General features: G+C 38.2%; 1 protein-coding gene across 5 annotated transcripts in view; it reads right to left on the bottom strand.

The window, feature by feature from the left end:
- The window catches only part of MRRF (mitochondrial ribosome recycling factor), a 57670-nt gene that overhangs the window by 36577 nt on the left and 7283 nt on the right, over positions 1–13810 (bottom strand). For 3 of the 5 annotated variants that reach the window (XM_025475034.3, XM_049114482.1, XM_049114481.1), the window contains exons 4-5: positions 5833–5988; positions 2441–2559 (exon numbers count right to left, since the gene is read on the bottom strand). In XM_025475034.3, the coding sequence (XP_025330819.1) occupies positions 2441–2559; positions 5833–5988 (275 nt within the window). The remainder of the gene's footprint in view (positions 1–2440; positions 2560–5832; positions 5989–13810) is intronic. The other 2 variants (XM_049114484.1, XM_049114483.1) reach the window with 1 other exon arrangement.

The raw sequence follows: 13810 nt of genomic DNA on the forward strand, positions 1-13810 counted from the left end.
CTCTTTTTGTCCATTTCTCTGCTTCTCAGTTACACCAGGAAAGAATGCCCTCCTTCCATCAGTCTAATGACAAGTATTCATCCACTTGAGGAAAATTGACTGAGTGCTTCCATGTGCCAGGCACTGTGATAGGTGCCAGACACAGTGAACAAGTTAGATAAGATTTCTACATTCCAAGCTCACAATCTAGTGGAAGTGAGACGGAAGATAAAGATGTAAACAAATGCCTCACTGTTAATGATGAGTGTGATGAAGAAAATGAACTGGGCTATATAACAGAGGTTAGCATGGACAAATAATTTAGATTGAGATTAGGGAAGGCTTCCCTGAGAAAGTGACATTTAAGCTGTGATCCAAAATACTAGTAGCAATTAGCCACACAAGAGTGTTCCATGCAAAGGAAACGGCATGTGCGAAGGCCCTGAGGACACAAATGGTGTGTTGTCTGAGGAACTGAAAGGCCAGTGGGCCAAGAGCAATGTACAGGGACGACAGTGGCATAAAACTACAGAGATGAGAGACAGGCAAGGGTCATATCATAATGCAAAGCCTTCTAGGCCACAATAATTTTTTTCTTAGAGATTACATGAAGCCACTGATAAATTTAAAACATGGGAATGACATAATCTAATATGTATTTATGAAAGTTCACTCTGGTATGGAAAATGGAATGGGGGAGTGGTAACAGCACCCCCCCCACCCCCCCCCCCCCCCCCCCTGCAAAGTATGCCTGCAACATTAGCTACAGTAGCCCTCTGAAACAGTTTGCTCAGAGGCAGGGCAAGATGGCGGAAGAGTAGGGTCCTCAAGTCACCTGTCCCCACCAACTTACCTAGAGAACTTGAAACAGTTTGTTCTTATCAACGGCTTTCCCTTACTCATACCTCTAACCCTGTCTGTCTAATCCAACAGGTTTCACTCTGGTCTCTGGGAAAGAACTACTGAAAGAGACCATTGGAACAGAAAGGTACTTCAGATTCCTTCACCGCATATTAACAGATTAGAAAATGGAGATCAGGGATCCCTGGGTGGCTCAGCGGTTTAGTGCCGACTTCAGCCCAGGGCATGACCCTGGGATCCCGGGATCGAGTCCCACATTGGGCTCCCTGCATGGAGCCTGCTTCTCCCTCTGCCTATGTCTCTGCCTCTCTCTCTCTGCGTCTCTCTCATGAATAAACAAATAAAATCTTTAAAAAAAAAAAAAAAGCAGGGCCGGGTGGGAGCCTGGGTGGCTCAGTCAGTTAAGCATCTGCCTTCAGCTCAGGTCATGATCCTGGAGTCCTAGGGTTGAGCCCTGCATCAGACTTCCCTGTTCAGCAGGGAGTCTACTTCTCCCTCTCTCTTTGCCCCCCCCCACCCCCCCGTTCTCTCTCTCAAATAAATAAATAAAATACTTTAAAAGAAAATGGAGGTCAAACAGCCACCTGAAGGGAGATGGGACCAGGTTCCAGATTCCCCAGGACCTCCAATCTGGTCAATTCCAACTGAACCAATAAGGAAAAAGCCATTTATCTTCCTCAACTAGACTTAAAATCATAGCCTCCAGGTTGCAATGATCTAATGCAAACCATCTTTCATCTTGGAAGCTCCGTGCTCTGTGTAGTTCTACAATGATTATTCCAGAAAGGAATATGAATTCCTGAGGGTCTGCTCTACATGTTAATGCAAAGGGCACAAACTGAGGGCCCATGGACCAAATATGGCCCATTAATATGTTTTGTTTCATAGTCTTCAAAAAAAAAAAAGTGAATCAATTATCAACATTTAAACAAAGATCTTTTTTTTTTAAAGATTTTATTTACTTGAGAGAATGAGCAAGAGACAGAAAAGCACAGCAGGGGGAGGGACAGAGGGAGAGAGAGAAGCAGACTCCCCACCAAGCAGGGACCACCCCCTCAATGTGGGGCTCAACCCCAGGACCCTGGGATCATGACCTGATCCAAAGGCAGATGCTTAACTGACTGAGGCACCCAGGTGCCCCTAACAAAGATCTTATATAAAATGTGAGTTACTGACTTCTTCTAGAAACAAAAACCTTAATATCAAATAACACTGATTACCAGGTGTACATTTCTGCCTGGCAAGGATCAGTAGAAGCTGGGCAGAGGCTGCTCCCTTCAGACAGGGTGCAAGCTCTCCCACTAACCCCAGTCCCTTCCATTTGGCTAAGTGCCAATCACTGCATCGCCACTATTGTTTTCCTTAGATGGAGACTGTTTCAGTATTCAAATTACTTGCCTGGTCTTTTAGTGTTTGAGTTTAACTGCAAAGGAATTTAGAAACAGGAAGAGAGCTTTCCTTAAATCCTTAAGTTCTCTTTATCATGCCTTCTCTTGTTTCATCCCAAACTGGAGGGAATACATCCTCTTGACTTGACCCAGCCTCCTCCATTCCAAAAGAGACCATGAAGAAGAATCCTTTATGGGCAAAGCCACCTCACCTCTGGGAAGCTGGCCATATTCACCAAAATCAGGTGTGGCGACTTCATGGAAATCTGGCCAATCTGGTTTAGAGCAAGCTTCCCATTAGCAGTTACCACAGTGATACGGTCAAGGGATCCTAGAAGCAAAGTCACAAAGTCTGAGAATTCAGAAGGAATTCCACCAGCCCCACACCCAAGTCCCTAGCTAATTCAGATTCAGCTAAGATCCAGGGACTCCTTATCAATGTGACAAAACTGCTCAAGGGGCTTTCACAGGAGCAGCAGTGTCATGTACTGGAAAGAGCTCTGAAATGTTGACAGAATTAGGACTTCTTTACCATCAACCAGGATGGCCAACCATAAATGGATTATTCAGAGACACAAAGAGAAAGGCAGAGAGGGGTCCCTTTAGACAAATTGGGTGTTGTCCCAGCAAACTGTTGTTAGAATAACATAGTACTTTACTATGGCCCAAAGATTTGACTTGAAGTATTCAACCAGATTCAATGTCATTGCAAGACAGGAGGTTATTGATACCACTGGCTTCAATCTGGAAGAGTCCAGGACATATAATGGTATAAGTCTCCATGATTCTGAAGACCAATAATCTGGGTTCAAGTACCAACTCTGCCACCTGCCTGATTGTGTGACCCTGGGCAGATCCCCTCAACCTTTTGGCACCTGTGTCCTGATATCTAGATGTAACATAAAAATTGTACTTCTCTCATAAGGTTGTTATGAGGATTCAGTGAAAGAGTTTCTGGAAAGCATTTGTAACTATCTTGGCATATACAAGTGCCCAGTAAATGTTAAATTATTTCTTGACTTTTGTCCTCAGTTTTAACCAAACTATTCTACTTCCAATTTCTCTAATATAATCTTCTCTTTCTTGCCTCAGGACTCTGAGTATATATTTTTCTTTCTACTGAGAATGCTCAGGACACCCGGGTGGCTCAGCAGTTGGCATCAGCCTTCAGCTCAGGGCATGATCCTGGTCCGGGGATCAAGTCCCACATGGGGCTCCTTGCAGGGAGCCTGCTTCTCTCTCTGTCTGTGTCTCTGCCTCTCTCATGAATAAACAAATAAAATTTAAAAAAAAAAAAAGAGAGAGAGAGAGAGAGAATGCCCTTCTCTGCTCAGTTAACTCCTGCTCATTCTTTAACACTCAGATATAATAACATCCAATCTCAGAAACCTTATTTGACCTCTAGGCTGCATTACAAATGCCCTTATGAGCCCCCAAGGACCCTATGTACCCTTCTATAATAATTAGTATTTGCTGAATATTTCCTATGAGAAGACATTGTGCTAAATGCTTTCTATAATGTCTTTGCTTTCATTCTCACAATGACTATGCAATATTTGCACTACTTTATGGATGAAGAAACGAGGGACCAAATGGTAACTTGTCCAAGGTCACAACAGTTCTTCATAACGGAGCCTAAATTCAACCCAGGTCTGGCCAACTCTGAAGGCATGGTCTTCACCATTCTGCTTTGCTATATGGTTTTGTCCATCTTGGTTTACTTGTCTATTCCTTCACATTAGGCTCTAGGCTCTTGGAAGGTAGGAACAATGTCTTTTCTTTCTGTATCTACAGCACCTATTAATCAGCACAGTGTAAGTGCTCAATAACATTTTGGTGAATACATAAGTGTGTAGATGGACAAATGAATGGAAAAGGGTAAGAACAAACACATGAATAAATCTATACCTTAGACAACTATTAAGAGCAATCAACTTCTTTAGAGATAGAAATTGCTGGTAGACAGCTGGAGGTGTGAAAGGAAAAGTGCCTGCTGGTTCGGATAGTAATGAAAGAGGATATGTAAAATTTGGCATGCAGAAGACTGGCTAAGTTCAGTTTCACCCAGTCTCTTCATGGCCCCAAGTTCTACGGAGAACGTTACACAAACATAACCCTGAAGAGAAGGAGGCAAAGAGGAAATACCAATGGGAGGCCTTTTGAAAATGGATCTTAGCTCAGCTTTCCTGATTTGCCATAAGATCCTTTGCCACAGAAGTTGCAACGTGGGCTTTTCAGTATGCAATTGTGGTGGTTCCCATTCCCTAAATACATATCGACATAATGCATCAAATCCTTTTCCCTCAATCTGTCCCCAGCGAGAATCTCCCTCAGCCTCATTTCTGCCCCTCATTTTCTCAGAGGTTAACATTTAACAAATTACACTCCCTACCTCTTTCCAGGCCCATCATCTTTTTAAGTTCAACAAGAGTGGAGCTTGCTGGCTAATTTTAAGTATCACATTTCTCCCTGAGCTCCTCTCAAACTGCTCTCTGGTTTCGGCTGCAGAATGTTAACAGGCCAGAAAGCACAGGGGAGACAAAGCACTTTATCAGTTTCATACCTAAAATAATAAGCAAGTTTAAAATAAACAGTTGGGAGAGATTGAATGGCACGCTCTACTGCCAGCAAAGGCAGAAATGCCCTAGTCCAAAGTTTGACAAATGACGGAATGGTCTTCTGATTTCACATAGGATCTCGTCTCTCTGAACTCAGTATGTTTCTCCTGGTGTTTATAAATGGAGCTGTATATTTTTCACTTGGTTTTCTTAAGAACAAGTTCACAAAATATTTTCTAGTTTCCTTAGGAACTATCCCAACCAAGATGTGAGTGGGAGCAGCCCAAGCTCCCAGAGATAACTTCAGAGGGGGTCTCAGGCTTGACTCTAGGATGATGACAATTTCCAAAAGGCCAATTTAATAGCAATTGGATTTTTCCTGCCTGCCTGCACCATTAGCTGACAACTCACTTCTTCCATCACATCTGCAAACAGTTCTCCTAGACAGTTCTGACATTTCCCACTTAGAAAAGCCACTTTCAGGAAGTTATTAACCCAAACGGAATCTTCCTGGTCAAACTCAGGGGTACAGATATGCCTCAGATGGATAGGTTTGCAGCCACTTGGTTCCCAGAAAGCCATAAGAATGGCCAAATAGGATAAATCGGAAAAATCAGACCAAAGATGTCAGTTACTGTGAGATTAAATACCCAAAAATGTTTATATAGCATAACCATAATAAAACTCCCATTTTCTGAGAGTGCAATTCCATGAGAGCAAAGACTATGCCTATTTTTTGTTCACTACTGTGTACCAGCATAATACTTACTTCAGAGTAGACAAATATTTGCTAAATGGATGAATCAGGTATTACTGTTAACTATGAGCCAGGCACTGTGCTCCAACCATTCTGTATTTATTTTAATACCTACCCCAAAGATATAAAGTAGGAATTAGACAAGGAAACTGAGGACCAGAAAAGTAAAGTAATTGTCCATGGTCACCAGTTAGTAAGTAAGTAACAAAACTGGGACTGAAACCCAGCTCTGCCAAAGCCATGATCTTTCCACTATGCCCCTCTCCAAAACTTTGGTTCAGTCACTAACCTGGTGAGGTCCTTATACTGATAGTTTTATTGAAATTATCTTTGAGTGCTTCCATCACAGACTTCATTTCTTCATCCACCTCTTCCAAGTTGATTATATCCTCAACCAAGGCAGCATTAAGATTCACTCTGGTTTGGAACTGTCCTTTCCCTTTGGCTAGAAAGTCAACAATCATTGAATAAAAGAACAGCAGCATAGACAGAGATAATAAACAATTAGTGAAGAAGTACCTACTAAGTGCAGGGAAAAAATGCCAAGTGCTAAAAAATTGTACATTAACAGTATCCTAAGAAAGAACTTTAATTATTGTTCACTAGGTCCCCAGAACTGTGCTAATCACTTTCTGAGATACTAGTGAAGACACAGGTTTTATAATGAAATACTTCAGGTGAAAATCCTGACTATGATGAATACCAGTTTTATGACTTTGGGCAAGTTACTCTACTTTTCTGAGTATCGGGTTTCTTGCCTGTGAAACAGGGATAATATCTGTACTGCCAGGTTGCTATGATACAAATTAAGTAATTCAAATACCTAAAAGAGCACTGTCCATATGGCAGGCACTCCATAAATGAATTCCTTATTTTTTAGAAAAATAAACTGAAAATGAGAAAGGTAAAGTGATTTGCCTAATGTCATAAGGTCCTGGAATTGTAAAGCCAAGATTTGGTCCCAGATCTGTCTAATTTTAAATCCAAGAACTTTCCATTAGATTGTCTCTGAAAAATCTAATTGGAGACACAGGAAACATATTAATTCATTTTAAAATGAATACTAAGGGAGGATATGCAAAGTATCTGATAGCCAGGACAGATAAAAAGAACAACAGTAGTTAACAAATATTAAACACCACTAGTGGGGGAATCCCTGGGTGGCTCAGCGGTTTAGCACCTGCCTCCGGTCCAGGGCATGATCCTGGAGTCCGGAGATCAAATCCCGCATCGGGCTCCCTGCATAGAGCCTGCTTCTCCCTCTGCCTGTGTCTCTGCCAGCCCGCCCCCCCTTCTCGTGTGTGTGCGCGCGCGTGCTCTCTGATGAGTAGATAAATAAAATCTTTAAAAAATAATAAAATAAACACCACTAGTGGTAATAACAATGGTTTGTATTTCAGAAAATCAATAGCAATGGCAGCTGAATAAAATTTGATTTTATGCCTAAGCCACCAGTTCTTTTTCCATATACATTCTATATATATAGATCACTCCCATGAGTAATACAAATATTCCTGCCTTTCTTCATGGAAAGTAGGTGAAGGGGAAAAAAAAAAGTAAAAATACTAAGTAATACTATCTTACATTTGTTAACTATTTGACAAATTTTTTTTTTAAAGATTTTATTTATTTATTCATGATAGTCACACAGAGAGAGACAGAGAGGCAGAGACATAGGCAGAGGGAGAAGCAGGCTCCATGCAGGGAGCCCGACGTGGGATTCGATCCCGGGTCTCCAGGATCGCGCCCCAGGCCAAAGGCAGGCGCCAAACCGCTGCGCCACCCAGGGATCCCTATTTGACAAATATTTATTGAGATTTATTCACAACAAATTTCATTGAACATCTACAGTGGGCCAGATCCTGTGATATTTCTAGAGTATATATATATTTTTTAAGATTTTATTTATTTATTCATGAGAGACGCAGAGAGAAAGAGGCAGAGACATAGGCAGAGGGAGAAGTAGGCTCCATGCAGGAAGCCCGATGTGGGACTCAATCCCAGGACTCTGGGATCACGCCCTGAGCCAAAGGCAGACGTTCAACCGCTGAGCCACCCAGGTGCCCCTCTAGAGCATATTATAATAATTTGCAATGCAATTTAAAACACATTCTTCTAATTAGAGAGTCAGAGCAGTTCTCAGAGGTAAGAAAAACAGAGTTTATTATTGTCCCCCTTGTATGGGAGATGAGATGAGAAATCTACAGCATTTAATTGAATCCACAGCACTTAGAGAAATCTAAGCACTTAAGTGACTTGAATGTTTTCCCCGAAATACCAACTAGTAAGCACCAGAGTGATTTTTAAAAAAAATATGTATTTGCTTGCACCATCACTGTGCTTGAAACCTTATTGCTCTTAAGTTAACAGAATGATGGCTTAAAATTTTCAGAAATGATGAAAGATGAGAATCTTCAGATTTAGAAATACAGGTTCCAAGTAGGATAATAAAAGTAAATTCATACCTAGACATCCTGCGAATGCAGAAAAGCAAGGACAAAGAGATCCTGAAAATAGCCCGAGATAAAAGACAAGTGATCCATAAAGGATCAAAATTCAGAATAACAGCAGACTCTCCAAGAACAACAACATGAGCTAGGAACGATGGAAACAAGATCTTCAACTTTTGATCTTTCTTAAACTAAGAATGCATGTTAAAAATTTTAAGTTATGCCCAACAATATTAGAATGGATAATATGAATGAAATAGTATACAGCCATCAGAAAGAAGATCTACAACTACACAGAAGAAAATGACTCTCACAAACATAACATTGAGCAAAGAGGTTAGACACCAGAATACAGAGTGTGCAGTACAAAAGCCAGATACAAGAATACACAGTACAAAACTAATCCATGCCATTAGAAGTCAGAATAATAGTTACTTACAAGGAGTAGAAGGTGGGAAGTTACTAGAAGGGAGCATAAAGGGGACTTTTGACATGCTGGGGAATGTTCTGGGTTTTGATCTGAATGCTGATTATACAAGTGTTTTCAGCTTGTGAAAATTATCAAGCTGTTTCTTATGATAGCTGCATTTTTCTATAGGTGCTTTTAATTCCTATAAAAAGTTAAAAACAGAAATTAAGGGTAACTGCTAAGACAATAAGAAATAAAATGTGCAACTTCCAAATCAGCAAGCATGAAAAAAGAGAAATCAAGAAATTGGATTAATTCAATGGAAAGGAGAGGAAAAAAAGGAACTAAAAAACTATGATAAAGTACAAAATAAACTGACAGATACAAATGCCTATAATCACAATAAATATAAACAGACCAAGAAGAGAGTTAGAGATTATCAATAAGAACTTTTTAAATCTAGTCATATACGATACATAAGAAGATTTACCAAAACGTGAGATTATAGAAAATTTAATGTATAGGAATGGAAAACTATAACCCTGGCAAATATTAAACAAAAGAAGGCCGATGCAATTATATTAGTAACTAAAAATAGATTTTAAGACAAAATGCATTATTAGAAAAAATGAAGACCATTTCACAATGACAGTAGAAATCAATTCACCAGAAAGATATTACAATTTTGAGCTTAAATATACCCCATTACATAGTCTAAAAATTAACAGAATTAAAGGGAGAAACTGATGAATCTACAAGCATACAAGGACATCCAAAATACCTTTCTTCATAACTGATAAATTGAGCAAATAAAAAAAAATAGAAACTTTGATCAACAAAATTAGCCAACTCAATCTAATGGTCACATATACAATCCTGTACCCAGCAATAAAAGAATACACATTCTTCTCAAGCACACTTGGACCTTTATACAAAATGACCATGTTCTAACCCACAAAGCAAATTTCAATAAATATCAAAGAATATTATAATAGGACACATTCTCTGATCTCAGTAGGATTAAGCTAACTCCAAAAACACATATGCTTGAAAAATTTTAAGCACTTTCAAATAACTCATGGACTACAGAAACACACAATGAAAATTTAAAATATTTAGAAAAAAACAATAAAAATACCATACATCTAAAACTTCTAGGAGGCACCTGAAGTTGTATGTATTTATGTATGTATGTATGTATGTATGTATGTATGTATTTATTTAAAGATTTTATTTATTTACTCATGAGAGACACAGAGAGCAAGACAGAGAGGCAGAGACACAGGCAGAGGGAGAAGCAGGCTCCATGCAGGGAGCCTGACGTGGGACTCGATCCCAGGTCTCCAGGATCAGGCCCTGGGCCGAAGGAGGTGCTAAACCGCTGAGCCACCGGGGCTGCCCATGAAGTTGTATTTAGATAGAAGTTTATAGCTATACATGCTTATAAGAAAAGAACAAAGGTTGAAAATTAATGAACTGTCCAGTTCAAAGGATAGAAAAAGAAGGAAATGGGAGAAAATAAACAATAAAGGGCAGAAATCAATAAAACTAAAAAGAGATCACCAAAATTAAAAGCTCTTTTTTAAAAGGCTATGAAACTGACAAACTTCTGTCAAGAAGAAATGAGGGAGAAAAGGAAGTAGAGAAATCAATAACATTAAGAAAGAACAGGAGGAGACCATTACCAAAACATTAGAGATTTCAATAATCTTAAGAGACTATTATGGACAACTTTATGCCAGCAGCTTTGTAACTTAGAAATAATGAAACGAAAAAAAAAAAAAAGAAATAATGAAACGTTTCCTGAAAATATACAATTTACTGAAAACTGAAGAAAAAACAGAAAATCATAATCATTAAAGAAACAATAGGATTTAAAGTCTGTCTACATATAATACCAGGTCCAGATGACTTCACACGCATTCTACCAATCATGTGAAGAACCAATTAATCCTGATCTTATCGACCATCCCACTGTGAGAGAGACAGAGACAGAGATGAACTTCCCAACTCACATTATGGGACTAATACAGTCTTAATACCAAAACCTGACAAGGATAATGCTAGAAAGTTACACTCCTCAATATCAGAGAGTTACATTAAAGCTAATCTCATATAAAAGTATAGACTCAAAAACCTTAAATTAATATTAGCAAACCAAATCCAATAATGTACATACAAATCATGTATCAAAAGTGGTTTAGGGGATCCCTGGGTGGCTCAGCAGTTCGGTGCTTGCCTTTGGCCCAGGGCGCGATCCTGAGTCCTGGGATCGAGTCCCACGTCGGGCTCCAGGCATGGAGCCTGCTTCTCCCTCCTCATGTGTCTTTGCCTCTCTCTCTCTCTCTCTCTCTCTCTATGTTTATCATGAATGAATGAATGAATGAATGAATGAATAAATAAATAAATAAATAAATAAATCTTTTTTTAAAAAAGTGGTTTAACATCAGAGAAAGCTACTGATGTTGAGTCACCCCATTAACAGATTAAAAAAATAGATGACCGTCTCAATAAACGCAGTAAGAGCATTTGATAAACTTAATACTCATTCAAACCAAAAATTCTTAACAAAATAGGGACAAAAGATATTTGCTCAAAAGAGACTACTGAAAAATAAAGCAAACATAATTCTTGATGTTAACATAGGAGGATGCATCCCCTGTAAAGTCAGAAATGTAATAAGGATGCCTACTATCATCAGTCACATTTATTCAACTTATATTAGAGTTCTTAGTCAATGGCAGGGGGGAGGGAATTAGAAAAAGAAAAGGTATATGAATTAGAAAGGTCTATGGATTAGAAAAACAAAGCTATCATTATTTACAGATATTATGATTACCTAGAAAATCCAAAAGAACATACAAACAATAGATCTAATAACAGAGCTCAAGGTTGCAAAACACATCAGTGTATAATAACCAAAAGTGTTCCTATTCACCAGCAACCTAACAGAACACATAATCTTTAAAAGATATGAATTTAAAACAACAAATCATCCATAAAAATAATACCATAGATATACTCATGACCTTAAGGTAGGGAAATTTTTCTTAAACAGAAAAAAAAAAAAAAAAAAAAGCACTATCCATAAAGGAAAGCTTGATAAATTGGACATTAAAATTAAGAACTTCTGTTCATCAAAAACCACCATTAAGAGTGAAAAGGCAAGCATGTCAGCAATACATATGTATGACAGAAGTCTTTAAAACTCCTACATATCAATTTTTTTTAAATGGGCAAAAGACTGGAAAAAGGATAAACAAAGAGCCAATAAACAAATGTAAAGATTATCTAATCATTATTATTATTATTAATCATTACTATCTAATCATTATTCATCAAGAAATTACAAATTAAAACCACAATGAGATATAACTGCACACCCATCAGAATGGCTAGAAATAAAAAGACTGACTATATACCAAGTGTTCAAAAATATGTGGAGCAAAGGGAAAGCAAAAACATTTTTGGTAGGGGTGTACCCTGGCACAACCATTTTGGAGAACTGTATGTACAGAAACTGAATATACACATCCTCAAAGACTCAGAGTTCCCACCTCTTGGTATATGTACACCAACAGAAAATTATTCATGTGGGCATCAAAAGCCACATACAGGTGTGTTCACAGTAGCATTATTTATTTTAGCTCAAAACCAGAAGCAACTCAAATGCCCATCAACTACAGAAAGCATACACAAGTTGTGGTGTAAGCATTTCCTAGGATCCCATAAAGAAAGTAAAATGCTACAAACAACTACCACATGCAACAACAAAGACAAATTTCACAAATAGATTGCTACCAAAGGAAGCCAGGCACATAGGAAGCCAGACTTAAAAAGGGCAATTCTAATCTACGGTGCTAAAGTCAATAAAATGGGTTATCTTTTGAAGGGTGACAACTGAAAGGGACGTGTGGGAAGCTTCCAGAGTCTGAGTGATGTTCTGTATCTTGATGTGGGTGACAGCTACAAGGCTGTGATTCATTTGACGAGAATTCTCTGACCTGTAACCACTTACAATTTACGTGTGTACTTTCCTGCGTATATAACTCAAAAATTTACTTTAAAAATATATGTATGTGACCAAAATGATGACTGCTCAGAAATAAACCTGATCAAAGAAATGTTCATGCAGAAATCTTTATGGAGAAAAACTCACACTATGATTATAAAGTTCATCTACAAGAGCAAAAGGCCAGAAAGAAGAAAATGAGAAAGTGTTGTGCGTAGGATGAAGGGAAAGATTTGTACCCCTAGATTTAAGACTTTATAACAGTGATTCAGGTAGAAATGAATTTAGTGTAGGGAGAGATATGTAATCAACAAAATTAAGAGCTCAGAAATAAAATACATATAAAGAAACTTGACATGCTACAGAGGAATAAAGAATGGGCTAATCAACACGTGATACTGACATAACCTATTACCCGTTATAAAAAAGAAACTTAAAAAAAAAAAAAAGAAACTTAAAATTACATTCCCAACTCACAACATATTTAGGAATAAATTCCATATAGATTAAAAACCCATGAAAAGTAGAAATCTCTAAGATATTTAGAACTTAATATAGAAGAGCTTTACGACCTTGGATAGGTAAGGATTTGTTAAATAAGACATAAAATGTATAAATGATAAAAGAATGGACTAAAGAATCTGACCATATTAAAACTTATGCTCGGTATGCCTGAGCAGAAGATGTGGCTCAGTGGTTGAGCGCCTCCTTTCAGCCAGGCTGTGATCCTGGAGTTCCAGGATCGAGTCCCACATCGGGCTCCCTGCATGGAGCCTGCTTCTCTCTCTGTCTGTGTCTCTGCCTCTCTCTGTGTTTCTCATGAATAAATAAATAAAATCATTAAAAAAATAATAAAAAATAAAATAAAGCTTATGCTCAATAAAAGATATCATTAAGTAAAAAACAAAGCAGACAGTTATAACATACAATCTACGGAGTACTCTCATTCCTAACACAGTAAGAATCCAATAAATCTAAAAGAAAAAAGTCAAACAACTGAGTTTTTAAAGAGGCAATCAAAAAAAAACATAAAAACTAATAGCCAATTAAATTTGAAAAGATGCTGCTTAGATGCTGTTGCTAACATGTATGATGCTGTGTGTATCAGGAGCCCACCCACCCCGTTTCCAGTTCTGCCACTAACTAGATGGGACCATGGACAAACATCTTACATAGGCACCTCAGCTTCCTCATTGGCAAATGGTGAGATCTGTGCTTCACGAGATAATCATAAAAATTTCTTCACTGGATAATTATAAATCTTTCACTGGGTAGTTAAAAATATCAACATATTAAATATGTGAATTTAAAAACATTAGTGCAAGATACAGATTAAAAGTTGTTGCCATTATCAGTATTAACAGAATGTAAGTCTTCTAAGTATTAATGCTCTTTC

Source organism: Canis lupus, chromosome 9, assembly GCF_003254725.2.
Source record: "Canis lupus dingo isolate Sandy chromosome 9, ASM325472v2, whole genome shotgun sequence".
Classification (NCBI taxonomy): Eukaryota; Metazoa; Chordata; class Mammalia; order Carnivora; family Canidae; genus Canis; species Canis lupus.